Source organism: Pogona vitticeps, chromosome 2, assembly GCF_051106095.1.
Source record: "Pogona vitticeps strain Pit_001003342236 chromosome 2, PviZW2.1, whole genome shotgun sequence".
Classification (NCBI taxonomy): Eukaryota; Metazoa; Chordata; class Lepidosauria; order Squamata; family Agamidae; genus Pogona; species Pogona vitticeps.
This window is the reverse complement of record NC_135784.1, coordinates 191,095,763-191,123,137: the sequence shown is the minus strand read 5'-3', so window position 1 is coordinate 191,123,137 and position 27,375 is coordinate 191,095,763. Positions and strand designations below refer to the sequence as shown.

At 40.0% G+C, this 27,375-nt stretch overlaps 1 protein-coding gene across 2 annotated transcripts in view; it reads left to right on the top strand.

The window, feature by feature from the left end:
- The window catches only part of DUSP12 (dual specificity phosphatase 12), a 37,656-nt gene extending 11,728 nt beyond the window's left edge, over nt 1-25,928 (top strand). For both annotated transcript variants that reach the window (XM_072991737.2, XM_072991735.2), the window contains exon 6: nt 24,175-25,928. Coding sequence is in view for 1 of the 2 variants with exons in the window: in XM_072991735.2 (XP_072847836.2) it covers nt 24,175-24,213 (39 nt within the window). In the remaining variant the exon portion in view is untranslated. The remainder of the gene's footprint in view (nt 1-24,174) is intronic.
- The last annotated feature ends 1,447 nt before the right edge of the window (nt 25,929-27,375 follow it).

Below are 27,375 nucleotides of genomic sequence, written 5' to 3'. Positions count from 1 at the left end.
TCATGTTCATAGAGCCCTATCTTCTAAGCTGCAAGATGGGAACAAGCCTGGAAATACAGTGGCCTGCTTTGGCCATGAATCTCAAATGGCAGGAAGCAACTTGGGCCCTCAGAGGGCAAGCATCCAATTATATTATGAATTGTGCACTATGATGCTGCCAAACTAGAAAAGACTTAAAAGTCTGATACATAGTCTCTCTTCAGAAAATCAGCACAGAGTGTTGGGACCATATTATTAAGTTGTGCATCAAGAAAGTTGGTAAAATGATGGTTCTCAGAAATCCCGAAGAAGCACTCACCCCTGCAGTCCTTGGACCTGTTCTCTGCCAAGAAGGGCTTGTTGGATCCTGAAGACAATGATAAAAATATATTGACATCATTATAGAAGTCAACAGGAAGGTAGTTTAAACCACTGGTTCTTAACCTTGGGTTACTCAGGAGTTTTGGACTGCAACTCCCAGAAGCCTTCACCACCAACTGTGCTGGCTGGGGTTTCTGGGAGTTGCAGTTCAAAAACATCCAAGTAACAAAGGTTAAGAACCACTGGTTTAAACTCCCATGGAGACACTGGGAGTATAACGTCAGCCATCATATAGATATAAGAGAAGGGAATAGAAACATGGTAACTTTAAGGCTAATATACTTAGGATGAATGGTTATAAATCTGGTAGTCTTAAAGATGCCTGCCTGCCTCCTTTGTCTCTCTCTGCCTCTCTCTCTGCCTCTCTCTCTCTCTCTCTCTCTCTCCCTCTCTCACACACACCCCTACCTCCCCCCCCCCAATGGAAACACTACTTGCCTCTTTGAGACAAATAATATTGTTTAGTGGTACTGCTTTAAAGCGGGCATAGCCATGATTATGTCTGGCCTCGGGTGACAGAGGAAGAGCAACAACAGCAATTAGGGATTATGGCTGTTTCAAGAGTTTTACTTTCAGTCCAGTGGGCAATGGAGAGGGCTGACTATACTGGATGCTGTTTGTGTAAAGTCTAAATAGTAAAGTGAAAATGATTTGGTTCGATACTAATGCTCTAGGTCTGGCAGTGACAATGCAAAAAAGTTTAAATGATCTTCAACCAAGAGAGATCATTGTTCTTCACGTTCTCAGTGAATTACACACGAGTGCTTCTGTGCCTGTGTAAAACTCATTGGAACATTCCAGAGCTTAGAACAGTTAGAATAGCCACACACCTCCGTACCTGTCCCACACCCAGCGACCATCCCTCAGTTCCCTTTAGCTGCTTCTGAGGAAACTCTGAGGGACTTTTACTGGAGCCAATTGCTCTTGTTTTCTTCTGGCCACTGGGAATGTCAAGTCAAGGTGTCTACTTAATAGATTGCTGTGATGCGTCTGCTTTAAGTCAGCAATGATTCGTGATCATGGAGATGTTTACTCAGCAGACCAATGTAGCAAGTGATGTTTGATTGTACAAATGTTTTGAAGGTGGACTCCTTTTATTACACATAAGAAACCACAGACGTACACATTTCCTTCCAGCCTCCATTTGTGGAAATATATATTGAGTTGGAATAGTTTACTATTCTGTGTTATTTGAAAAATCCTTCTGATACATTTATTTATTTTTTTATTGTCATGTTTCTTGTGAATTATACTCCTAAGAGAAACTGGATTTTTTTTTTAAAAAAAAATGAAATTTCAGGGAAACAGGGTAGCATCTCTTCCTAACCTCAGCTGATTCTCAGCTTTTGCCTTCCTGGTCCGTTCACCATCCTACAATTCTTCCTTACCTGTCTGTACAATTCTTTTGTGGCAAGACCTTACTTCCATCTCCTATATGTATCCCCCTTTTTTTGTTTTCAGATCCTCCCTCAGCTTTTCATGCAGCCACATTGATCTTTTTTTACTGCCTTCCACCCTTTTTTTCTTGTTGGAATCGTTTGTAGTTGTACCTTTAGAATTTCCTTTGTAAGAAACTCTCATCCATCTTGGATCCATGTTCTTGTTAGGATATACGGCCTTGGGAAATTACTTACCACTGTCCAACATTTATTAAAATTGGCTTTCCTAAAATCCAGTGTGGCTGAAGTCTACTTTTTCTTCCTCTGAAGTCAAGAACAGAAATATAACATGGCCAATTTCCCTCAGAGTTGTTACCCTTACTGCCACTTCTTCTACCAAGTCATCTCTATTGGTTACAATCAATAATCTTCTAGTTTCTTCCTCCACATTTTGTAGGAGAAACCTATAAGCAACACAAGCCATGAGTATCTTGGAAGGGCTGCCTTTGGCAGAATTTGCCTTCCAATGGATATACTGTAAGAGTAATTGAAGTCTCCCTTTGTTGCTACTGCTCCCCCCCCCCCCGTTTTTATTTTTTTTTATTTATTAGTAACTGGATAGCTGGAAACCTCATATTCTGGCTGTAATGCTTCATGAAGGTGTCTGGAAACTTTGAATTTCCTTGATATTCAGCATAAGCAAAAACAAGAGCAGTTGTATAGACGTTACTGCTGTGCTGATTCATTAAAATATATTTCCAGTAGGGATGCTCCTCTAAGTTTAGTTCGGAGGAAGGAATGCATCCTTGGGATTACTTAAAGACAAGACAGCTATGCCTTGGTTGTTTGTATGCATTGTGTTTTGTTAAAACACAGGAGTGGGCTTACAGGGATTTTAATACAAATACTTCATGCATGAGTGAAGTCAGTCCACTCCAGTTTAATTATATCTGCTGTGGTCAGGTTCCTAAGGAATCTCGGGTAGAATAAACTGCTGCAAGAAGTTCCGTTGACCATTTGCAATAAGTCTCAAAAGGAAGGATGAATCTGGTCAAAGGTCAAACCAAACATGATACAGTATTGTCCAAAGGCTTTTGTTTTTATCCTACCACAGCCATTGAGAGAGCTTTGTAATTTGTTTAGTACAGTGGCAGAAGGCAGGGTATTCCTACCTCTTCTTCGGTTGTGTTCTCTCTCCAAACTGCCTCTACTTTCTCACCTGAAGAGGAAAAAGTATCAGATCCAGGATATGTTTTTTTTTGGGGGGGGGGGAATCGGTTGTTGAAAGTGATTTTTGGGAAGCGTATGGTCTTTGGAGGAAAAGTTGAGCCCTCTTGAACTACTGCTGCGATCAGAGTTGTTCCACCTGTTGCATTATAGTTCAAAACAAACCACAGTTGGTGTGACAGCTGTCCATCTTCACAGGGAAGCTGGGTTTGGCTACAGAAGTCCATGCCTTGATGACAGCTGAATCAGTTGGACTACTGCAACTACTCTTTAACAGCACCTTAATTATGGAACTCTACTGTGGGACGTAGGCTGTTTAACTTCCACTGGGCAGTCAGATCTGTGTGATCAGAAGGCCTTTGATCTTTAGGACTGGTTGTAAAAACAGCTTTTCGAAAATGCTTCAGATCTGCTTTTGTAGCATGTTTTAATGTCCAACCGCAGGGTACCAGGGCTCAAGCATTTAAACCTTACCTCCAAAGCCTGCTTGTAAACACTTTAAGAAAATGCCTGGCTAATATTTGTCATAAATTTTTGGGTCATTCCTTTACAATTTTTCTGTACTGCCTACAAGTTACTGGTGCATGTCTAAAGATGGGGTTTTTTAATCCACAAAAGCTTGCATTAATTGAATTTTTTAGTGTTCTAATAAAGGTGTCAAATTCTTCTACATCTTAATTTGTTTATTGTTCATCATTCTGGGGATTCTGGCAGGCAGGAAAGTGATAAACACTACAAATAAGTAATATATTCTCTCTCTCTCTCTCTCTCTCTAATATGAGTGTTAGACTTGCCTGCAGCTGAAGAGAGGACTGGATACAGATTCTAGAGAGCTCTTAGCACAATGTCATGGGGTGGACTTATGTTGGCTAGTCCATGATGGGTATAGGTCATGGCAGTAAACAGTGACAACAGCACTGCCTGATTGTGCCAAACAGTAACTATTTTAGATATCCAGGACACCCTGAAGCTTGGACATTTTTGGGAAAACCTCAGTCACTGCTTCAACATTTCCAACAGTGCTCTTAAAAACTACAGTATCAGTTTTTTGTGGCATACAGAATACATGTAGACATAGCTCATCTGCCTTTCAAAATATTATTTTATAAAGATAATTGACTTATCTGGAATTTATAATGTGTTGTTAACCACCACAACTGCCTGTGTCTGAGGCATGGTGGGTATAAGGAACTTAACAATTATTTAATTGAAAACTTGAAATGGTGATATGTCAATAGGACAGAAATCTGGACATCAAACACTGTTTGATTACACATTTTGAGACATTTTCACCAAATAAATAGGGGCATGCAACACTGCTTGAACATTTCCAACAGTGCTCTTAAAAACTATCAGTTTTTGTGGCATACAGAATACATGTAGACATAGCTGATCTGCCTTTCAAAATATTATTTTATAAAGATAATTGACTTACCTGGAATTCATAATTCAGATGTTATTCAGATTGAAGGACAAACAATTGCTTTCTAATGTAAAGTTCTTTTGATTCTCCTAATATGTTGTTCCAAACAGTGTGTGTAGGAGGGTGACTAGCATCTGACTATGATGGCAATTTAGCCCTTTTATTTCCTTCCCTGTTTGAAGTTAAACCAATACACCCTGGTTTGCATGAAAATTTGTGTATTCTGACAATAGCACCAATCCTAGGAAATGAATATTCATTAAACAATTTCCATGAAAAACACCTCATTACATACTTTAAGCCTAAAGATTCAGCTGGATCTTGAAACATGACTCCTGTGGATAAATGTGACAGAGGAGCTGGGGCAGCAAATGTAAGCATGAGCCCCCGCCCAGCAAATCACGGATCTGCTACAATAGATGAGAACAGGAATTTTGAAAGAATGGGAGAAATTTTTTTCCAGTAAAGACTACTAACTCACAAGTTTGTGTGAGAAAAGAGAAGATATTAAAAACTGCAGATTATGCCTTAGATTCAAGCCAAGTCTTCCCCAAAATCACAAGACTGAACAGCTGAAAATACTTTCTGTTGACTTGCAAGACAAAGTCAAGAATCTTGACAATCTGTGAAACAATGACCATTCACTTTATTGGGATTCCAGAATTTGGGGAGAGAAATGCCATGCTTTAGTTGGCTCAAACATGGCCTGATTAATACATACTGGCTGTGATGTTGAACAAGCCTACAGAGGTCTGAGATAACCAATTGTGCAATTCATGTAGACCAATACTTGAGAAAGGTCCAGGTCTTTAACATCTTGGACCATCTCCACTTGGTGGAATATAAATGACTGAAACTGTCTCTTTATCAATACCTTCCTCCACATACTTTATGTAATTGAAAGGCATTTGGTTAATTCACAGAAGCCCTAAGAGAAAGAAAAGAAATATCACCGGGATTTCCATTCAAATTCATGGTGGAACAAGGCAGGCGACGTCTGACAGCATCAGTCCACTGCTAGCCTGCAGCGCTATGCAAAGTGGTGGATGACCCAGCGTCAGAGGAAGCCCCAGTTCCTAACAGCTTAATCCACAAGATATGTAGCAGCCCGTAGAGGTGGGAAGCTGGATTTGAGGGGGATTTAAAAAATAGTAACGACAACAAGGTCGGCCATAGTAGAAGATCTACAATTGTGACACCAGCAGAAGGATTTTTCTTTTTGAGGCAGCCATGTGAATATAACATTAGACAAGTAAGGGAGCACCCATTCTGTTGGATCTCGTTAAATTTTTATAGCCGCTATATTTCTAGACATCAAAGGAGGAGCAACTTTAATTACCCAATTTTAGATTACTTTCAATCCTAGGGAGGCTGGGAAGGAAGAAATGAGTCAGAAACACTTAAAAAAAAATCTCTTGGTCCCCAGAGACTCCTGTTTGCCAACCAAATAAGGTTGTTCGCTTGAACTCCCTTCCCCATTTGGGATTGTTAATTAAGCAAGCCATTCCTCTTCTTGAATGTTGATAAATGTGCTTCTGGTTCTTTTTTTATTTTTCTAATACTTGTTCATTCTCTGTTATCATTACTACAGTCCTTGCAATAGATCACCACAGACCTCCATCATGATTATTTGTGCAGTATTCCTCTGTAGACTCAAAATTGTGACGAGTGACGTAAATGAATCGAGAACCACAGCAAAATGTTTTCAAAGTTGTTATCACAAAGGCTCCAGCCATTCTTATTATACAGGAGGTGCACCAGGGCAGTGACATACAAAATATCTTACCCCACCCCAGAGTGGCTGGTCCACCCTGTGCCACTGGCTCCTTGAAGAGAAGAGGAGTAGCTGTCAAGTTGTCCAAGAATTGCCCTTCACAGCACATATTAAGGGCATGTCAAAGGCCACTAGTAAGTAGGAATTTTTTTCTGTGTTTTTATTGTGCTCCAAACAGCCATAAGTCACAATTAATGTCACAGTGGCTGCAAACATTGAATGGGAGTGGTATGGGCAAGATAAGAAACATGCGGTTAAATTTAACTAGCTTACACACTGGGCAGGTCTTCTCAAGCACTGAAACCATCCAAAATACCATCCATCTGCTTTTAAGACTGCTTGCTCCATAAGACTTACCTGACACGAAGAGGTAAACACCCAGAAAGAAAAGGCATTTTATTCTACATACCATTCTGCTGATTCAAGAGTAGATTCCCTTCTCATTTTGAAATCCCACAATGAGCGTATAAGGGAAATGGGCATTGACACAACAGCTATTTCAGACCACACACCAATTCGTATGACAGGTGAAAATGTCCCATTGCACCCCTACACGCTAGATCCAAACTTCCTTACATGTCCACTTTTTACCAAAAACATGGGCATTAATTTCCATAAAGAAAAGTACGTCTTTGCACTGGCCTACTATGGAATACCTTAAGAGTCATCCTCTGGGATTTATTTATCTCAGAAGGGTCCAAAAGAAAAAGAAAAGTCAAAGAGAACTCTGTAAAAATATTGTGACGCTTACAATCAGACGTAACTGGCAAAAGAAAATGTTTATCTGAGCTGACAAGAGTAGGTTGCCAGACATCCAGAGGATGTCCTCCTTTTTAGCCTAATGTCCTCCGTCCGGCAGGCAAAGCTAAAAACCTTTAAAATATCCGGCTTTTGTATCTCTGCCCCCCCATGCACAACAGGTATTCAAGGTAAGCGGCAAGCCTGAGAGGTAAATGACACGCTAGTCTCTCTCTCTCTCTCTCCTTTTTCATGTCCAGGCACTGGGAGCTGGTCCCTGAGGGCAAATGTGAGGCACCGCTCAGACCCACCTCAGCACTAGCCCTTGCCTGCCTGCACTCCATGTCACGCACGTATCTGAGGTGGGGAATCAGTGCTCTGCCTCTGTTGCCTTCCTGCTGCCTCGATGTCTGAATGCTTGCCTGCCTTCACATGTGCGTGCATACCCACTCTTCCCCACTGTCCCCTTTGGTTCTGCCAGCCACCCCTTTGTACTTTCTGCCCTACCCCACAAGCATGGGCCGGCAGTGGTTACATGGTGGCGAAGCCTGATCCAAACAGGACCCCGTGTGGCAAGGTGGCGGCAGGAAATCGATTTCTCCCAGCCGCAGCCGGAGGGTGCGTGCCCTTCCTCCCGCTCCTTTTCCCCTTCTCGTCTTGGTGCTAACTTGATTTTGGGGTAAGCCCAAGGCTTACCTTCCCCCTTAGGCAGCTGCGGCAGGGGGCGGGCACACAATCTGAGAGACTGGGAACAAAGCGAGTTTCAACCCAACATGTCTGAAAAGTGCAGGATTGGGGAGGCGCGGGGGGGGAAGGGCGATTCTCTCCTGCAGAAATTCAAGCCCGGGGCTTTCTCAACCCCATTATGTGGGATTCTTTTTAGCTGGAGATGGGGCGACAGAACTGAGCCCGCCACCTTCTTTATACAGATCGACTCTGTTACAACGCCCTGTTAATCTGGACTCAGCCTCCGAAAGTCTCGTGCCAGGTTTTGCTGGCATGACACCCCCCCATAAGCATGACATGCCCCCCACCCCTGTGCATGGAGCCCACCCCCCCAACCAGTCCATGGTTGCAAAAAGGTTGGGGACCACTGGTCTACAGTCCTCCTCTGTCCTCTTTTTTTGTCTTTCTATGTCCTCCTTTTGGTACCCATGTACCTGGCAACCCTATACAAGAGTGACAGGCAAATTAAAAGATCTTGCATTAAAAGATCATCGTTAGTTTGATACCCAGCGTGGTGTAATGGATACAGTGATGGACGAGGACTCAGGAGGCCAAGGTTCAAATCCCCACTTAGCCATGAAACTCCCTAGGTAGGTGGAACTGGTAAAAACATACAACTCACTTACCTTGAAAACCCTTATAAAGTCGCTATAAGTCAGTTCGAACTTGAAGGTACATTGACATGGTTTGCTGATAAGATCTCTCATATTTTACCATGAACATATAAAAAATAAAGCCAGGTAAATGTTGTAATAATTAAAGACAAACAAAACTGTTGTTAGTGCTCACCAGAACAAATAAACAAAGCCTTTAAGGAATTCTACTTGGGCCTATCTGAGTCAGGCAGTAATCAGAGCCTTGCTATGAATAACTAAAATAAAATACTAGTAGTAAAGCCTGTAGACAACAGGATAAACTAGATTGTTTGTACTTTGCTACCTCTGAGTAGAAATGGAATTCAGTGGATGGTCAAGGGAATGGATGGATTTCGGATGCTGTGGCTTTGCTGGTGAAGCAGAATTAGTCATTTTTGATGGTGTCGTCTGGGTCAAAGACATGACCCAGTCCTTGGCTTTTTAATTGTGGAATTAATTTGCTTGCTTGCGTTTCCCTTTTGTGAGTGACATACTACTACTACTGTACTAGACAGACATGTACACAGAGCAACATTTTAATGTTTTCTTGGGGTTAAACCCAACTTGCATCGTTGCAAAGGTAATTTCTGTCAACTGACTTTCTGTTTACGGGTTGCCTTTGTTTCACCTTAAGCCTTTATGTTATTTTCAGTTTTAACATTAAGCCCTTGTTTTATTGCCAGTTTTAATAATGGGGCAGTACAGACAATTTGCTTTACTCTGTGTTTTAGTCAGCTGTGACTCTTTATATCTAGTGCTTCAAGCATTATGGGGCAGTATATATAAGCAGTATATATACAGTATAAGCAGTTCTGTAGTGATGCCTTAGCTCTGCATCTGCCCTACCAGCCTCAGGTGGTACCAGCTGCCACTGATATAACATGGTTACTGGGTTAGTAGGCAAGAACGACTGTCTTCTATGAAAGAATCACTGTTGATACAGAGTACAATCCAGGAACAACACCTATTTTGTATTAGCCTCCTGCTTAGGTATGCAGTGTATCTGACTGGTCATTTGTGCAGTTGGAGGATCTGCTTTTAAAAGCCCCCTGTATGGATTCCCTGGAAAGTCCTTTATTAATTGAGATGGCTAACAAGAGTTATGTTTCCTAATCCCAGCTATACATGTATGCCCAGTGACTGCGCTGTGCAGTCCTATGTAGGCACTCCAGCCTGTACAATCACCGACTGAAACCCTGCATGGTCTTCAGCCTGCTTGCATGGCGTGTGCTACCTCTGCACTAGAAATCAACACTTTTATATTGCTTCACCCAGGGCTAGTTTCACACAAGGCACATATGGAAATATATATGGCCAATTGTTAGGAATAGGATTTCCAGATTTCTTGGACTAGAGATCTCATAATTCCCCATTCCGGATGTTCTGCCTGCCTTCCACACAACATACAGACATCTGGGAGAAAAGGCTTAAACTGGAAGGCTTTGAGGATTAGCTGGGCCTGACCCAAGCAAAGCTTCCTGTCCATGCCCTGGTGCTAGCTGGGAGTTTTCTTTCTGCTCAGGAAGTTATAGCTAGGCCTAGCTAAGCCTCAAAGCCTTCCAGGTTAGGCCTTTTCTCTCTCCTATGTAAGCCAACTTTAGGTGCCTGTAAAACAGGGAGAGCTCACAGAATGGGGAGTTGTGGAATTAGAAGAAATCCACCGCCCCCCCATCCCTAATGATTACCAATGGTGGCTATATCCCTCTTGCCAGGACATTTCCAAGGTGGCATATTCTTAGAAAGATAAATTGCTCCACTACAGGCTTTTCTACTTTGACTGATTAGTTCAGCTCCAGTGCACCTTGCCAAATATGTATCTGTCGGATACTTTTCAGTCACTCCATTCTTCACCCCCATATTATATACCTCTATGCCTCATCTAGCAGTGACAGTTTAATATTTTCCTAACATTTCCAGAACAATGTAAGAAATGTGATAGTGCAAAAGAAAGGTCTATGAAGCCTGATTCAAATGTGCCCACTTGCCGCAGCAGCCATGGGTGTGTGCCTACAACCCTTGTAATTACCTGGCAGTCATTACTTGTGTGAGGAACGCAACCCGATCCATTTTTCAAATGGTGCAGTCTTGCTGCTGACGGCAAGGTTGGGCCTCAGCACTTCACCTGATTGTATTTTGCTCTGCTGGTTGTAATTCTACTGTTCTACTGTTTATTATCTTTCAGTGTTATCGTCATGACAGGTTATCTTTTTTTTTTCCAAATGGTTGTCGCTGTAGCGTTCAATCTCTTAATATTTGTCCACTGCCTGCAGTCCATTTATAGATATATGTAATTAGAAAAATAAATAAAGGGGAGAAACCTGGCACGTGCCCAATTACACAGAGAGTTTATCATCCAGCTAAATATATATATATATGCCTCAAAGTCTGATTGTTTGCAAGTACGGTTGCTTGGATGCTAGTAATTGTTTCAAATCTATGTGCATCACACTCTGCTAATTTGTTTATTTTGTATACCAATTTATGTTCTGGTGTGAGATTATGTATTTTCAAAATTTCCTGTAGATATTTCTCAATACATTAGAGCTGCTGTATCCACAGCATGAATACCTATGGTTTCCAGTTCCCACCATGCATCGTGATAACTGAAGTCTAGCAACATCTGGAGGGCCACTAGGCTTCTTACATCTGACCTTAATAATGGGAAGAGGCCAAAATCATAGTACTGTAATTATGATACTGCAAATGTTATTCATTGGTTGAAACCTGTTGCTTAGTGTAATAAGTTGCAATAGAGTAGGCCTGCTAAATCAGCAGGGATTTGGTGAGTCAATTCCTCAATAAATTCCATTAATTCAATGAGCTTATTCTTGTTGTTGTGGCTTACTGTGCTAAGTGACAGGTTTTCAGCCATTATGAGACTTCTACACATCCCTTCCCTTATTAAACCAAAAATGATGATGTTATTCCTGGGTACTATTATTTCACAACCAGGCCAGATGGCTTCTTCTTTGCTTGTGGGATAAGTGCATGCCAAGTAACAGCACGGTTGCACCTGATGCCAAGGCAATACTGTACTGTACAATGTATGGAAACAAGGAAAAGATGGATCATAATAATAGAATAAATGAGTTGGAAGGGACCTATGAAGCCATCAAGTCCAACCCCTTACTCAATGAAGGAATCCAAATGAAAGCAGATTTGACAGATGGTTCTCCAATTTTCTCTTGAATGCCTCCAGCATTGGAGCGCTCACCACCTCCCAAGGTAATTATTTCCATTGTCATACTTCTCTAACACTTAAGTTTTGCCTGATATTCTGCCTAAATCTGGCTTCCTGTAGCTTGAGACCATTATTGGGTGTCCTGCACTCTGGGATGATCAAGAACAGATCTGCCTCTTCCTATGTATGACTACCTTTCACCTATTTGAAAAGTGACTATTGTGCCTCTGCCAGGGCTGAAAGTGTTGCTTCTGTGCATACTTCTGTGTATTATATCCTACAGTGCTTATAATGAAGAAAGAAATGAAAAAAAAGGTATGAGGTGCATACAGATAAAAGTAGGTATTTTTAAAATTCTGCTGATATCAATGGAGTTTAGAGTATAAAACTAAATATGATCATTTTGAAATAATTCAGCTTCGCTCAGGAGAGTATTTAACTATATACGTGATGTGTGCTGGCAAGTCACTTCTGAATGATGGAGACCCAATGAATTAATAATCTTCAGAAGGTCCTATTGTTAATGTCAGATCTTGCAAGCTAAAGGCTGTGGCTTCCTTTACTGAGTCAGTCATCACATGTGAGGTCTTCTCTTCCTGCTGCATTCAGATTTTCCTGCCTTATTGTCTTCTCCAATGAGTCTTGTATTCTAATGATGTGCTTCTAGAAAGAGTTTTGACTTGATTTTATCCACAACCCAAGCCACCTTGGGTCCTTTTTAAAAAGAAAGGCAGGATAAAAATATTTCAGTCAAACAAACAAGCAAACAAGCAAGCAAAGAAGCAAATCCTCTTATTTATCTTTCTGGGAGTTAATAATATCCAGAAACCTCTTCTCCAATACCACATTTCAAATAATTTTTCTCCTGTCATATTTCTTCATTGTTCAGGTTTTATATCTGTGCATAATAATCAGAAATGCCGCAGTACAGATGGTGTTCACCTTGTTTTCACTAACACATCCTTAGACTTGAGAATGTTTTCTAGTTCCTTCATTGCTGCCCTTCTGAGCCTCTGTCTTTGAACTTCTCATCTGCACTCTCCATGTGAATAGATGATTGAAACGAAATACAGGTCTTTAACTATTTGGATTTCTTTGTTATCAACATAAACATTAGGTAAAAGTACAGACATACTAGTATCTATTTACAAAGTGAGAAATCTGATGCCATGGGTGAAAATAATTTCCACTGTCAGTGGTTAATTACGTCTGTGAAGAGGCCAAGTTCCAGCAGCAGTCTTGATAAATGAAGACCTGGACTGGTTTTGTCCTCTAAACTCCTGAATGTGAATTAAACCACTTCTGTTCCATTGCAGAAAACCCACAAAATGGTAGGAGTCTAATTCTGCCCTTATCTTTTGAAGAACATCTAGGTTCTGTGGCTACCCATTCCTTTTTGCAATGTACAGATTACTGCTCGGTTGTGACCATTTTTGTGCCTCTGTCAGGCCTCAAAGTGTTTTTCCATGCTTCTGTTGCTTCAAGATTAGATTAGCCCAATTCCCTCAGCTGTCTTGCCTGATAAGCTATTGTGGAAGCAGCAAAGAGAGTAGGTGTCACGTTCTTTGCTAAATCAAAGGTGATTTTAACACATTTTCACCTGCTCTGAAATTCGTGCATTGGCCACCAGATAGAAAAAGCATTGGCTTTTGCAATAGCTCCATTAATTGTACATCTTGCTGAAGTTTTTAAAGATATGACTTTTTACCTTTTCGTGCTCCTGCATTAATTTGAACCAATGTAGCAGATCTTATCCATTGCTGGATATTCTAGACCTCAGATGCTGATGTTACCAAATCTTGGGAAGGGGAGGGGCTTTAGAATAAAGATGTTGGCATTCCCCATTGAGCCTCTGAGCTTAAATCAGCTCGGGTGCATCCCCAATTCAGATTAATATTTATCAGACTTGGTTGTCAAAACTATTTCTGCTTGCTCTCCCTTCACTTCTCCCTACCTTGTGAGGCAGAAACTTTGTATTTAAGGCTTGGAAACTTAACATCAAGCAGCATATAATAAAGACCTACCTCTATGCCTTCCCAGCTAAGCTCTAGGGAGCAGGATGGGTGCTTTTTTTACCCAGTTTTATTCCCTGAGAAACCAACATAATAGCCAAAATTCTTTAACATCATCTTCTGGCAGCGAAATCCAGTAATTAAAGGCCTCCTCCTTCTGTCCTGTCACTTCCACAGCTTTCACACAATGAAATGGATTATTTGTGATTCAAGAGAAGCTGTGGGATAGGAGGAAATCTTTAATTACCAAAAAATCTCTCCCTGCTGATGGTGTCATCACCCTTGCTCAGGTGTAACTCATGCGATAGGTTTTGGCCACTGTCAAAGGCAAAGCCCTCCTTTTCCTAAGTGCAAGGATGATTGTTACTTGTTGTCGCTATTATGTCTAAAATTGGTGGTCCATGGAAACTTAGCACAGGGTACTTCACTAAGACATGCTCATGTATTCTGAAGGCAGTCTGATGGTTATGAAGCAGATACAAGCAAGGAATTCTGCAGTCATGTTTGATTCTTTTCTTTGCCATTAATTCACCTGGCAGCCTTGGGTATCTCAGCCTCTCTCTGCCTCAGTTCCTTGCTTTGGGAGGTGATAATTTGGCTTACAGTTCTGCTGGAAGCACTATAACTAGATAAAGTATGTGACTGACAGAGAAAAATTGATTCATTTGAAATGTGGAGGACAGCTTCATGGATATCATGGGCCATCAGAGAAACAAATGTTGAATTTAGATCAAATCAAGCTGGCCCTCTCTTGAAAAGCAAAAAAATGGGGCTGTTTTATTTTGGGCACATTACAAGAAGACAAGACTCATTGTAAAGGACAATGTACAGGGAAAAATTGAATGGAAAAAGAAAGACCAAGTAAGAGATGGGTTGAATCAATAAAGGATGGCACAACGTTGAGTTTGCAAGAGTAGAGCTGTTGACGATAGGACTTTTGGGAGATCGGTCATTCATATGGTTGTGACTTGGCAGCACATGACAACAACAAACCATGTGAATTATTTTGAACACTTGCAGTATTAAAAATAATTTCCAAAACAGAAAAAAAGTAATCAGTTTAAAACAAAAAAGGTACAGTTGAAGCTATACCTCAAAAAACAAGAATATTCAGATTATAGATGAACCTTTGACTCAAAACATTGCTGTTGATTTATTCTGCTTGTAATGTAAAGTTAACCTCATATAAACCCAATACATGAGTTCCACTCCTTATCTATGAAGGGCTAAATGTATCAAACATAACAAGACTTTCTTCCCCCAGATACTGATCAATTGGACACGTTCAACAAAGATTATGTAACTAAGGATAGCAATGCACTGCATATCAGCTGTTAGTAGATGCTAATGCTGTCAGACCTTACAGTTCAATTTAGCTCAGGTCTTCCACATCATTAGTGAGCATACAGACAGTGGGGGAGCTGGGACTGTGCCAAATATTTTTTACTTGAAGTAGAAGTTAAGATGCATCAGTGTACCCATATCTTGAGAGAGTATGGGAAGGTTCATCTTTGGCTTGAGTTTCTTTGCTTTTGGAAGTATAGCTTCAACTGCAACACTTGCTTTAAAATGAAAGCTTTTCTTCTTTTGTGAATTCCCTTGGTTTTTGAATGGCAAGAATGCATAGACATCATGTTTGGGAAAAGAAACTCTGTCTTTGTATATATAAAAAGTAAAGCTGCTGGTAAACAAAGTAAAGAGTAAACACAGTACCTGAGACTCATGGTTGAAACAGAACAGCTTTTCCCAGCCAGTTCTAGCTGGACCTCAAAGGAAACCACACACACAAACTCTCACAAAAGAAAAGAATAATCTCTGCTAGAGGTATATATCCTGCATGTCCTAATGAGCAGTTGCTCAAAGTTTCCCCATGGAAGGACATTCTAGAGTCAGGCATGTTCCACCGACAGCTAGTCTTATGCAAGGAGGGATCTAGAAAAGTACACTTTTCATCCCATAATAGCCATCCCATAATAGCCATAGTGTTCACTTAGGTAAAGCAATTACAGTATGTAGAGATTTCAAGCTTTCAGAAGGTGGCAGGATGGAGAAGCAGAACATCAGCATCAATGAAAGCTTTGAATAAAAACAAAGAGGAGTCTTCCTCACCATTCATTTTTGGGGTGATCATACAGTAGCTAGAATCACTATATACTTATTTCACAACCCTTTGAGCTTTTAAAATGTTTTCAGTGAATCATCAGATACATTTTACCAACATTTTTGACAAAGGAAGAGCAAATATTTCAAGACAACTTTTGTCCTATTTTATCCATGTGCTGCACTTGCTATAAGTATGACTCAAACTCTTCAAGCATTGAAAAATGTCTATGCAAATTAACACATTTCCTTTCAAAACATTTCCTTCCAAAGAATTGTTGTTGTTTAGTTGTTGTGCCCCCATGGACCTTTCGTGACCCCATGGACCAGAGCACACCAGGCCCTCCTGTCTTTCACTGCCTCCTTGCCATCATCATTGCCTGAAGAAATATCGACAATCTCAGATATGCAGATTATACCACTCTGATGGCAGAAAGTGAGGAGGAATTAAAGAACCTCATAATAAGGGTGAAAGAGGAGAGCACAAAAATGGTCTGAAGCTCAACATAAAAAAAACCACCTAAGATCATGGCCACTGGTCCCATTACCTCCTGGCAAATAGAAGGGGAAGATATGGAGGCAGTGACAGATTTTACTTTCTTGGGCTCCCTGATCACTGCAGACGGTGACAGCAGCCACAAAATTAAAAGATGTCTGCTTCTTGGGAGGAAAGTGATGACAAACCTAGACAACATCTTAAAAAGCAGAGACATCACCTTGCTGACAAAGGTCTGCATAGTCAAAGCTATGGTTTTTCCAGGTGCGATGTATGAAAGTGAGAGATGGACCATAAAGAAGGCTGACCGCCGAAGAATCAATGCTTTTGAATTGTGGTGCTGGAGGAGACTCTTGAGAGTCCCCTGGACTGCAAGGAGAACAAACCTATGCATTTTGAAAGAAATCAACCCTGAGTGCTCACTGGAAGGACAGATCTTGAAGCTGAGGCTCCAATACTTTGGCCATCTCATGAGAAGAGAGGTCTCCCTGGAAAAGACCCTGATGTTGGGAAACTGTGTCACTGAAACTACCAACATGAATTTGACCCAACTCTGGGAGGTAGTAGAAGACAGGAGCGCCTGGTGAGCTCTGTTCCATGGGGTCACAAAGAGTCAGACACGACTTAACGACTAAACAACAACAACTTCATTAGCTCTGGAGCTACTTGTACTTGTCCTCCACTCTTCCTCAGTAGCATGTTGGATGCCTTCCGACCGGAGGGGCTCATCTTCCAGTGTCATATCTTTTAGTCTTGTGTTTCTCTCCATGGCTTTTTCTTGGCAAAGATACTGGAGTGGCTTGCCAGTTCCTGCTCCAGGTGGGTCGCATTTGCTCAGAACTCTCCATTATGACCTGCCCGCCTTGGGTGTCCCTGCACGGCATAGCCCATAGCTTCTCTGAATTACTCAATCCCCTTTGCCACAACAAGGCAGCAATCTGTGAAGGGGTTCCAAAGAGTACGATTGACTTAATATAATGTAAAAATGGATAATTCGTTAATTGTTTGATAAATCACTGGAACCTGTCTTTAAAATGTCACTGAATGTATTTTAGTGTAATAATCATCATTTCAATCTGGGGCTGAAAACATGCTGACAAGGACATTAGAAGTTGGAATGTATTGTTTAAAAATCAATATAGGAATGCTCAGAAGGATTAAGAAATAGAAATGGCCTGCTTGACTTCATCTTCCCTACAATTAGCTAATGGGTTTTTGACCTTTCATTTGTATTTATCATTCGTAAGCGCTCCTTCTCCATAAAATGTGGTTAACAGTACCATGCATGTGATTTGTCACTCTATAAATACGCAAGACCTGCCTTGCTGAATATGATTAAGGTCCACCTATATCACATTCTGCTTTGCAGTCAGTTACATACATTGGAGAGACTCACAAGTATGGCATTCCATGGTGGCAATCCCAACATCTAGTTTCAGCAACATAAAGTCCTCAGATGTGTACACGATCACCTACTCTGATGGAGAATTATCTTTATCTCTAAGTCCAGCAGAAAGCTCCCCCAAACAAGTCCAGACCAGGTGAACTTCCCTACACTTGACCTTAATCTTGGGAGGAAGCCACTGAATTAAACTTTTTCTCATTTGTTCTTAGAAGAACTTGGGGCCGTGTTTTAGGGCTTATTCTGCTTTATGTTTTACCCAAACCTGAGCTAATATAAAACATCTGCAAAAATCCAAAGTTAGTTCTTTGTACCGTCATCAAAGAAAAAATAATTTAAAAGCTATCTTGATTCTTCTTCTACCATGTGACTCAGTAATGCTACGTATCTGCGGCCTCTCAATTTCCATTACATACAAGGTACTGTAATACAGTTACAATCTTTGCTTCCAGACCATCCCAGTTGTTTGCAGCATTTTCTTGAAACTCTGTTTTCCTGGAGGGTTTAAGTACAGTATTTATATTTGTTAGTGCTAGGCAAGCTCAACACGGAAATGGGCCATTAATCAAAACTATGTTTCAATATGCTTTTGGCTTGTCAAACGAGTGAGTTCTTATTGCTGACCTATTTTGCTCCTCTCTGTGAACTGATGGTTTTCTTCTCTGGTGTGAGTGTGTATTTGATTGTGCTTTAATTTATTCCTGTGCTATAACTGTTCCTAGTCTCCCTGTCTTTTAGAAAAATACTGTAAACCGTGTTCAAATTGGAAAAAACTAGGACAAAAGTTTCTTTAAAATCTACATTTTAGAATCCTTGCTTATTACAGTCTGCTCATATAGAGAAAGGCTTTTGTGTTTTAATAGAAGACCAAAACATTAAAGGGATTCTGTTTTGTATATTTCATGTTCTTTTATTGATTGCAGAAAGAGAATCTCTAAAATACACTTATTTGCATTTATAAAAGAAGGATACACAAAAGTTTCACTTTTGTGTGTTCTTTCATGTTCCTCATTTTGGTGTAATGCTCCCTTCACCCATTTTATCTGTCAAATCACCCAATAAATTTTTCATTCCATAATGTTGGGACAAGAGATTGTAAACAGCCAGTCAGAATGTCTAAAATGGAAAGGTGGGAATTTTGAATGTGTAGAAGGCCTGAAAGCACATGAGAAGTGCTCTTGTTGCTGCAGTTATTCCTTGCAGGTGGGATTACTGTAGGCTGAGCTTCTAATACTCTCCATCTTGGATTGCATCATCTGCCTGCACCTTGGATTTTTTTCCCTTCTAGTTTTTTTCTCTTAATTTTTGGTAGGATCCTTCCATCTCCCCTGTTTCTTTGAATTATTTTTGCTACTGCCTATCTTGTCTCTGTGTGGTGGCCTGCTTGGGGGAAAAAGTGTCAACTGGTATGGGGGAGAGCAATCTCCCTATATTCTACTAGATTTGGTTTGGGGACAGCTTTGATTGCATTTTTTTTACCTTTTTGTATTTGCTTGCTTTCCTTGGTTTTTGGGAGTGGGGGCTGTGTGTGAATGTTTTAATATGATAACTTTTTCCTGGCTGGGGAGTACTCTCCCTGTTTGATTAATTTTTTAAAAATTGGCATTTTGTTAATTTACTGTGTGTTTATTTTGTTAAAGATGCATATTATGGAGGTGGACTGTGTTAATTGCTTCTATGGGTAGGGTGGGATGGAGGTGCTTTGTGACTCTGCTAGTGTCCCATTGGTGTGTGTGGGCATTTTTCTCACACTGTTGCTGGTATTGCTTGGTGAGTGGGTATCCCTCTGTACCAGGTAATCATATTGCTTCTTTCCCTTTTTCCCCCCTCTTGTACTGCCCAGCACCAGAGGACCTCTGTTGCACTGAATGGGTGGCACAGAAGTTATACTGTTGTTTTCTATTTTCTACTTTATTGTGCTTTACTACTGCTTGAATTGGTTGGTGTGTGAGTGAGGGATTTTGCACCGGTCTGATGATGATTTTCGCTTTCCCATGTACTGTTGCCTGCTTTTGGAGTCAAACGGTTCTCTGTTGCCTCGACTCTATATTCTTTTAAAAACATGTTTTAAGGGTTCCTTAGGGCATTTCGAGTGCCAGAAAACACAAAAGGGGAAGCATGAAATGAAAGGCCTGAAAGAGGATTTTTCCCTTTTGTATAAAACAAAAGGATCAGTATGCAGATTTTTTTAAAATGAAAAATGAAAGAAGCACCTACTGAAAGAATCTGAAATGAAAGAAATATGAATAATTTTGCTGTGCACATGCTTTATAGCAGATAAGTTTTTTGAGTGTCTGAATGGAGCCAACCTTTTAGAATGCAATAGACGTGCCACAAAGAAGAAAAACAAAAAGAATAGCAAATGGATGGCAAAATAAGCAGTCGGGGGTACACAATGCAATGGCTAGTGGTTCTGGCACTTATTATTTTTATATGCCACCAAATTACTTCTGACTTATAGCAACCCTATAAATGAGTGACCTACAGAAGATTCTGTCATCAACAGCTCTTCTCAGGTCTTATAAATGAAAGGCCAGGGTTCCCTTTACTGTACAACGTTATTCATCTCATATTTGCTTTTCCTCCCTGCTGCCTTCAGCTTTTCCCAATGTTATTGTCTTTTCCAGTGAGTTTTATGTTCTTGTGATGTATGTGACAGTATGATTTTTATCATTTCTGCTTCTAGATAGAGAGACTTCCCTCTTGATTTGATCTAGAACCCACTGATTTAACTCTCTAGTGCTCCATGATATCTGTAAGCTCTCCTCCAACATTCTGTTTCAAACAAATTAGGGTTTTTTTCCTCTGTTCATTGTCTGGCTTTCACTTCCGTATATAGTAATCAGGAATGAAACGGATCTTGATCTTGGCCTTGGTCTCCAGCAAAACACCCTCCTAGTAAACAATATTTTCTAATTCCCTTGAACCTGCCCTTCTGGGTTTCAGTCTTCTTCTGATTTTTTGGCTGCAGTCCTCGTCTTGACTGATAATTCAATCAAGGTATACAAAATTTTTAATAATTTAAGTTTCTTCATTGTCAATATTAAAAATTACACAGTTCTTCTGCAGTCAGGATTTTAGTTGTCTTAATGTTCAACTGTGGTCCTACTTTTATATATTTTTTTCTTTCACCTTCATATCCAGTCATTTCGGGTTATTGATGCTTTCTGCCAGTAATACTGTTCCACTTGTATTTGTTAAATTATTGCTATTTCTTCTACCATTTTCACTTCTCTTTCATCTGCATCTAATCCACCTTGCTTTACAATATGTTCTGCATTCAGATAGGGAGATAAAATCCATGCTTGTCTGGCTCCTTTGCCTATAGGGAACCATTCTGTCTCTCCATATTCTATCCTAACAGTAGCTTATACGTTATGTATGCATCGGAGCAATCAAATGTTGCAGCACACAATTTCTTTTAGAACTATCTGTAAATTCATATGGTCTAGACAATTAAAGATTTTCCTGCAATCTCTAAAGAACTGATATCCCTCTGAAATTCGTTATTAAGCTTCAGTAGTCAATAAATATATTTACAACACATTCTTTGGCCTTTCCATTCTTAAGGATTGGAATAGATTGAACATTTCCTGTCTGTTGTTCATTGTTTTGTTTTCCATATTTGCTGACATACAATTTGGATAGAGTTAGTCTCTGTAGCTTGAAATAGTTCCGTTAGTGTCCCATCTACTTTTCATGTTATTTCTTCCAAGTGCTTTGAGGATGGATTTCATTTCACTTTCTAAAATTAAAAGTTCTTCACCATAGCTTTCTTCTTTAAAGGAATCTGTTATCCTCGCATGTCTTCTAGCTATTTAGCATATTTTTCCATCTTTTCTTTATTCTATGTAGATCAGATAATATATTTTACTATTGAGCCTTCAGTATCCCTTATCTTGGTGGAAATTTGGCAGCACTTGTGTAATATTGGGAGGTGGGAGTACTGCCTAGGCATTGCATTTCAGCAATTGCTGCTAGTGTAATATTCCCTGAAGTACTCATACCACCTCCCACCACTAAAGAATGTGAGGCAAACTAAAGCACAGAAAATTAGTGAATAGAGCATTGAGTGATTGATTTTGGAAATTTTTGGAGACATGATTCTCCAGATGTCATCACTTTCAAGGCTGATGCTCTGTAATATATGGCCACTCCATAACATATATCATCTTTAGGAGAGGAATATATGTGTGTGTGTGTGTGGGGGGGAAACAAGGTATGTGCTCTTTATTTTCCACATTAGGACCATTGTCCTGTACTCTTTAGCCTTCCTGGCTGCTGGTATTTCCTGAAAAGTCTTCTTACAGGACCGTTTGTGGCTTCTTTCCTTGAGGCACACATCTACTGCTGCCTACAGAATGCTTGAAAGATCAGCAAGAGTTGTTATTGCTTTTAAAAATTATGATGTTATTTTAACCACAACAAAGAACAAAACCTCATTCAGATTTTAGTAACCTAGCAGGATCACAGCATCAGAAAGCCCCAAAGGAACAAACAGACCATCAGGTTAGGACTTGTAGGGGAATTTCAGAAAATGGACAGGAGTAAAGTGCATAGGTTGCAAGATAAAGGATGCACACATGCACACCCTCAACTATTTTCATACACACCCCAAACTTTGAGAAACCTCTCAGAGATTTCTCTCTCCATCCCACAGTTTTTGGGTGCAGTTATCCCCTCCCCTGAAAATGGTTGTAAGAAAATTTCTGTGAACTGAAAGTTCAGTGTTCTTGCTTATTTCAAAGGGGAATCCAAGTCTTGCTGACACGATATAGATCCCATCATCCAAAGGCGTGCATGGAGCATCTTTTGTCACACAGCGTGGCTTTTTGACTTCCAAGAATCCCTGTATGGGTCAAACTACTTCAACGTGAACAGAGTCTCACTTTGTCAGATGATAATAGAAAATGGTAAAGGACTAACGATATTACAACTTGCAAGTGAGAAGCAACCTATGTTAATGAAAAACCTGCACCACAGGGATGTGTGGCTTGGGAAACCATTACATGGACAGCACTCTAGTTACTTCCTGGATGACAATGTTGGTAAGCAACAATTGAACCTGTGGCTTAAATTAGACCATCTTCGGGCTGAAATCGAGAGATTCATATGTGCAATCCATGACCAAGTTATTTGCACTACACCCTATCAGGAAATAATTATGAAGCAAAGTGTAAGTGATTTATGGAGGGCCTGTCATGAATCCAAAGAAATAATTCATATCATAGCTGGATGCCCCATAGTAGCATCCCTGCCTTAAAACCAAGTCACAAATATCATGTTTCAACAGTTGGCTATATTGTATGGATTACTTGCATCTTTTCATCCATATTATAAATTCCAACCACCTCCAGTTTTAGAAAATGAAACAGCAGTACTGTACTGGCACAAGCAAATCACCATGGATAAAACAGTTGATTTTATTAAGCCAGATACTATACTTCTGGGTAAACAAGAAATAAATCGAGAAGCAAACGATCTCAAAAGTATATGAAATACAAAAAAAGAAGAAAAGAAAAAAGAAAAAGAAAAAAGCAAACTGCCAAATATTAAGGCAAGAAATTAAAAAAAAAATATGGAAACAAGATCAGGACATCCTCCTGATATTAATTTCAGCAACTGTTTATCCAAAAATGTTGCTTACCAATTTTAAATATTAGATGCGAATTTGTTTCCTGAAATCCAAAAATCAATGACTTTGCAAACAAGTCATCTCACCCTTAAATTTCATCTCCCCCAATTCCTAAATTTTAGGTGTAATGTCCCCCATAAGCATCAGAAATGCTGTGTAGTAGTAGTCATCGTTGTCGTAGTAAAATGTAGCTGAATCCCAAGTCCCTTTTAGCTTCAATTTGCAGGTCTTTTTTTCTCTAGCTTTTCTCCGGTTTGTAATTTGTAAATTGCAATATTGAATTTGCCTTAGCAGAAGATGAATTCTGGCATCTTCCTGACTTGTTTTCTTTTGAAATTTTATTGTTCATAATTGTCGCCGCACACAAAATAAAGAATGAAAGTGCACCTAATAAACGTTACAAGTGAAATTATTGGTGCTAAGTCAGCGAGATCCACATTTTTTAATTATTCAGCATGCTTATGAATGTAAACATCATTTTAAGTATTAATGTGACCATGTATTTTGGAAAGAAGGATACTTTGCTTTCAACATAAAGAACATTTACTAGGCAAATATAGGGTTTAAGATAAAATACTTGCATAGGAAACAGAAGAAAAATACTGATTAGCAATAAAATAGGCTGCCTTAAGATGTTATTTGGTTGTAATGATGTCTAAATGCAATCATTTTTTTAAAGTCAAATTTTCCCTATATTTCAAAATATGGTTGAGGTGCAGGTGATTGAAACAATAGAAGTGAGTTAAAGAAACTGAGGGTTTAGATGGGCTTATTATCTTCTGTCCAAAGAAAAGTGAAGAGCTTTGGGCTGTGATTTACAGTGAACCTAACTAAACATGGTATTAAACATATATCTGGAAAAGAGTGCTTAACATTGCCATTTTTATCTTGAAGGAAAAAACATAACTAAAACAAGACAAGCACTGTTATAATAAAGAGCAGAGTTAGTATTCCTGCCTCTTGAGGCATTTGGTGAAACCCCGTCTTTCTTCAATGCTTGTTTTGTAGCTTCTGATCCTGAATGTTTCCACTTCCTCAAACCAGCATTGTACTAGTTGCTCTTTTTTCTTTCCTCTGCCTCTTCAGCAAAACTTAGAAATGGAGAGAGGAAAGGACATCTGGTGAGGAAGACCCCTGCCCACGCATAGTGGCACTTTCTCTGAACTTTGCCACTTCTGAAGAAAGAGAGAAGACAAGAAATGGCCCCAGCAGGCAGAAAGATGCTGGTGTATTCTCCAGAAAAGTGTCCTGAGCCATCACTTGCCAACTGCAAGAAAACACAGTAACTTCTACTATGGACTTGTTGTTCACACACTGTGGGCATCACAACAAGGAGCCTGCCACCTAGAGAAAACTTTTGGGCAAACTTCTGCCTGTCTGCTTACCTGTTGTCTCCTGTTGAGCACCATAGTGCAGAGAGCCAATTAAAGAAGGAACCATCAAGTTTCAAGTTTATTTAGGTTTAATAGCCCATCGGCCATATACACCATGTCAAGTTTTAAAGTTTAAAAATATGAGACGGAGCTAATTCTCTCACTCACTCTTATGAATTCTTCCTCCTGAACATGGGAAGGAAAATTAGGATAAATTGTTATTTGCCAGTTAACTGTGCAATTGGTCATCCTCTTCCAAGTGGCCTCTTTTCAGGGGTGTTTATATATTAAAATCAACACAGGTATTGTCTGTGTACATGCATACATGGACTATTGAGCTGTACATGCTGGTACAGTTAATCACACATCATGTTCAACAAGTATATATTGTGTTTACACAGATTCCTTATTTGTTCTGAAATAAACTACTCAAGATTTTACTTTGTATGTCAGGAGAGGGAGCAGGCATCCATGTTCCTGCCTTGATTTCTGGCCTTCTGGTGTTCATGGAAAAGTTCTGAAATGTACCTGCAATCATGTAGCTACAGAACGCCACATGATTGCCAGTCATTCATGTTCATCTTGATGGGGTTATAGCTCTCTTTCCAACCTTTCTTGCCAATGTCAATAAAAAACATGGTAATTTGTTTTGATCTGTGATTTGTCAAGGACATCTGAAATCCAATCTTCACTAAACATGCAGGGATTGTAGAGGAGAGTCAGTGGAAGTTTTCCTGCAAATCTGGTGTCTCTCGGTGACCTTGGGGCCATTTTAAAGTCAAATGAATCAATTAATTAAACATTGCTAAAATTCATTGATTTGTTATTCCTTGGGGGCATTGATTTGTACAAATGTAAATCGACAAATTAGTGATTTTTGAACAAATTTGGTCATTCGTTTTTTAAATTTGTGCCTATCTCTAGTCCAGAATGCCTTTGTCTATTGAAGGGCATCTCTTCACCTTGAACAATATGTGACAGAATTGTATAACCCTTATGGTGGTGTTGCATCCTTCAACTTCTTGATGAGCAAACAGTATATACAGTTTGGAAAAGAAAAGAAATTCTGTGTAAATTGATTTCTTTTAGATGTCCGTGATCGATCATAAAACTACTGCTGCTACTACTCCAGGCAGAAACAACTCCTGGCATTGTCTGTGGGAATTGCATAAAACTGTAGTCTCTAGAAAACTTCCAAGTTTTATTTAAGCCTTTACCAAGAGGGCACAGGGAGACCCTCAAAGCAAATCTCACACACATGGCTTCAATGATTACAAGCCTCACAGTTGTCAAGCTTGGCTTCCGTAATTTAATTGAGGAAATCTACAAATGTGCCAGATCTCAAACTAATCCAACAAACCTTGCCAGAGCTGTAGAACATTTAAAAACAAAACAAATAAAAGATTTTGGTGGACAATTCTTGTGTAGCTTATTCACATCTGTCATGGAAATAGTTACACAGAGAAGGATCTCCTTGATTTGCTAGACTGTCTTTTTCCTATTCTGGCCTATGTGGACCTTCCTTGAATTTAGACTGATAATTGGGAAGGTTGTTGATGACACTGCCCTTTTTCCTCACATCTATTCTCTTAATGTTTTCTTGAAGAGAAAATGTCAAATCCCCACTGATTCAAAGCCTACTCTAGTATGGCTCACTATACTAAGCAACAGTATTTGGAGCCGTCATTTGTGCCAAAAGGAATGAATTACAAGTAACTCCTTAGAAACTATCAAGTTAGAACTGCTGGATAGCTCAGTGGTTTAGGCAGAGCCAGAGGTGGGGAGTTCAATTCTCCACAGTGCCTCTATGCCAGGCACCGGACTCGATGATTTATAGGGTCCCTTCTAGCTCTGCAGTTCTAAGATTTATTTACTTCGAAGTTCTGGATTTAAGTTAAACTCTATGGCTGCTTCAACAGGTGCAACCAAGTGTGGATTTGTGTGAAAAGACAACTCAATCTGTTATTAAAATAAATTCTTCAACCAAGTAAATATCTTTGGATTCTGTTTTTTTCATACTTTATTTATCCTTGGATACCTATCAGTTTATCTTTCACCCCTGTGGATTATGGAAGAGTGTATTTGCCCCTGTGTATTTTAGAGCTTTGCCCATCCCAGCTTTCCATTCACAAAGGAAGCAGGCTGGTTGCCCCCGAGAGCTGAATACCAGACTAGATGGACTTTTGGTCCAGGAAGGTAAAGGTAAAGGTTAAAGTAAAAGTAAAGGTTCCCCTTGACAATTTGTTCAGTCGTGTCTGACTCTAGGGAGCGGTGCTCATCCCCGTTTCCAACCCATAGAGCCAGCGTTTGTCCGAAGACAATATTCCATGGTCACGTGGCCAGCACAACTAGACACGGAACGCCGTTATCTTCCCACCGTGGTGGTACCTATTTATCTACTCGCATTTGGTCCAGGAAGGATGCAGCAAATCCACATACATCTACCAGTTTCATACAGAGCTTGAAGGTCAGTAGAAAAGGGTCAAGATATTTCATGGATCACTCATGGCCACAAAAATGTAATCCATTTTCCTCCATATTTGCCAGTCTGGAAAGAAAAGGTGGCTCACCACCTGTTGGCAGAGAGGATCTCCCCAAAATCAGGTTGCCTTGTCATCCCCTCTGCAGTCTCTCAGTGCTAGTCACAAAGATGCTCTTTGTCTCATGTCCCCTTTTGGCTTCAAACAAGGCAGGTTCTTCACTAACGAAAGTGGTCCTGGACCACCACCGTTTGGAGGCTGCCCCAAGTCAAGCTCTTTATTATAACTAAATCTTTAAAAATCAAACACTTCACAGTTAATGATGTTGTTGTAACAAGGTGTTCCCAGCCTCTTCAACTCACCTTAGCAATAATGCATGGAAAGCAATAGTCAATCAGCAATATGCAATGATTACATTGATCCCATCACTTAAC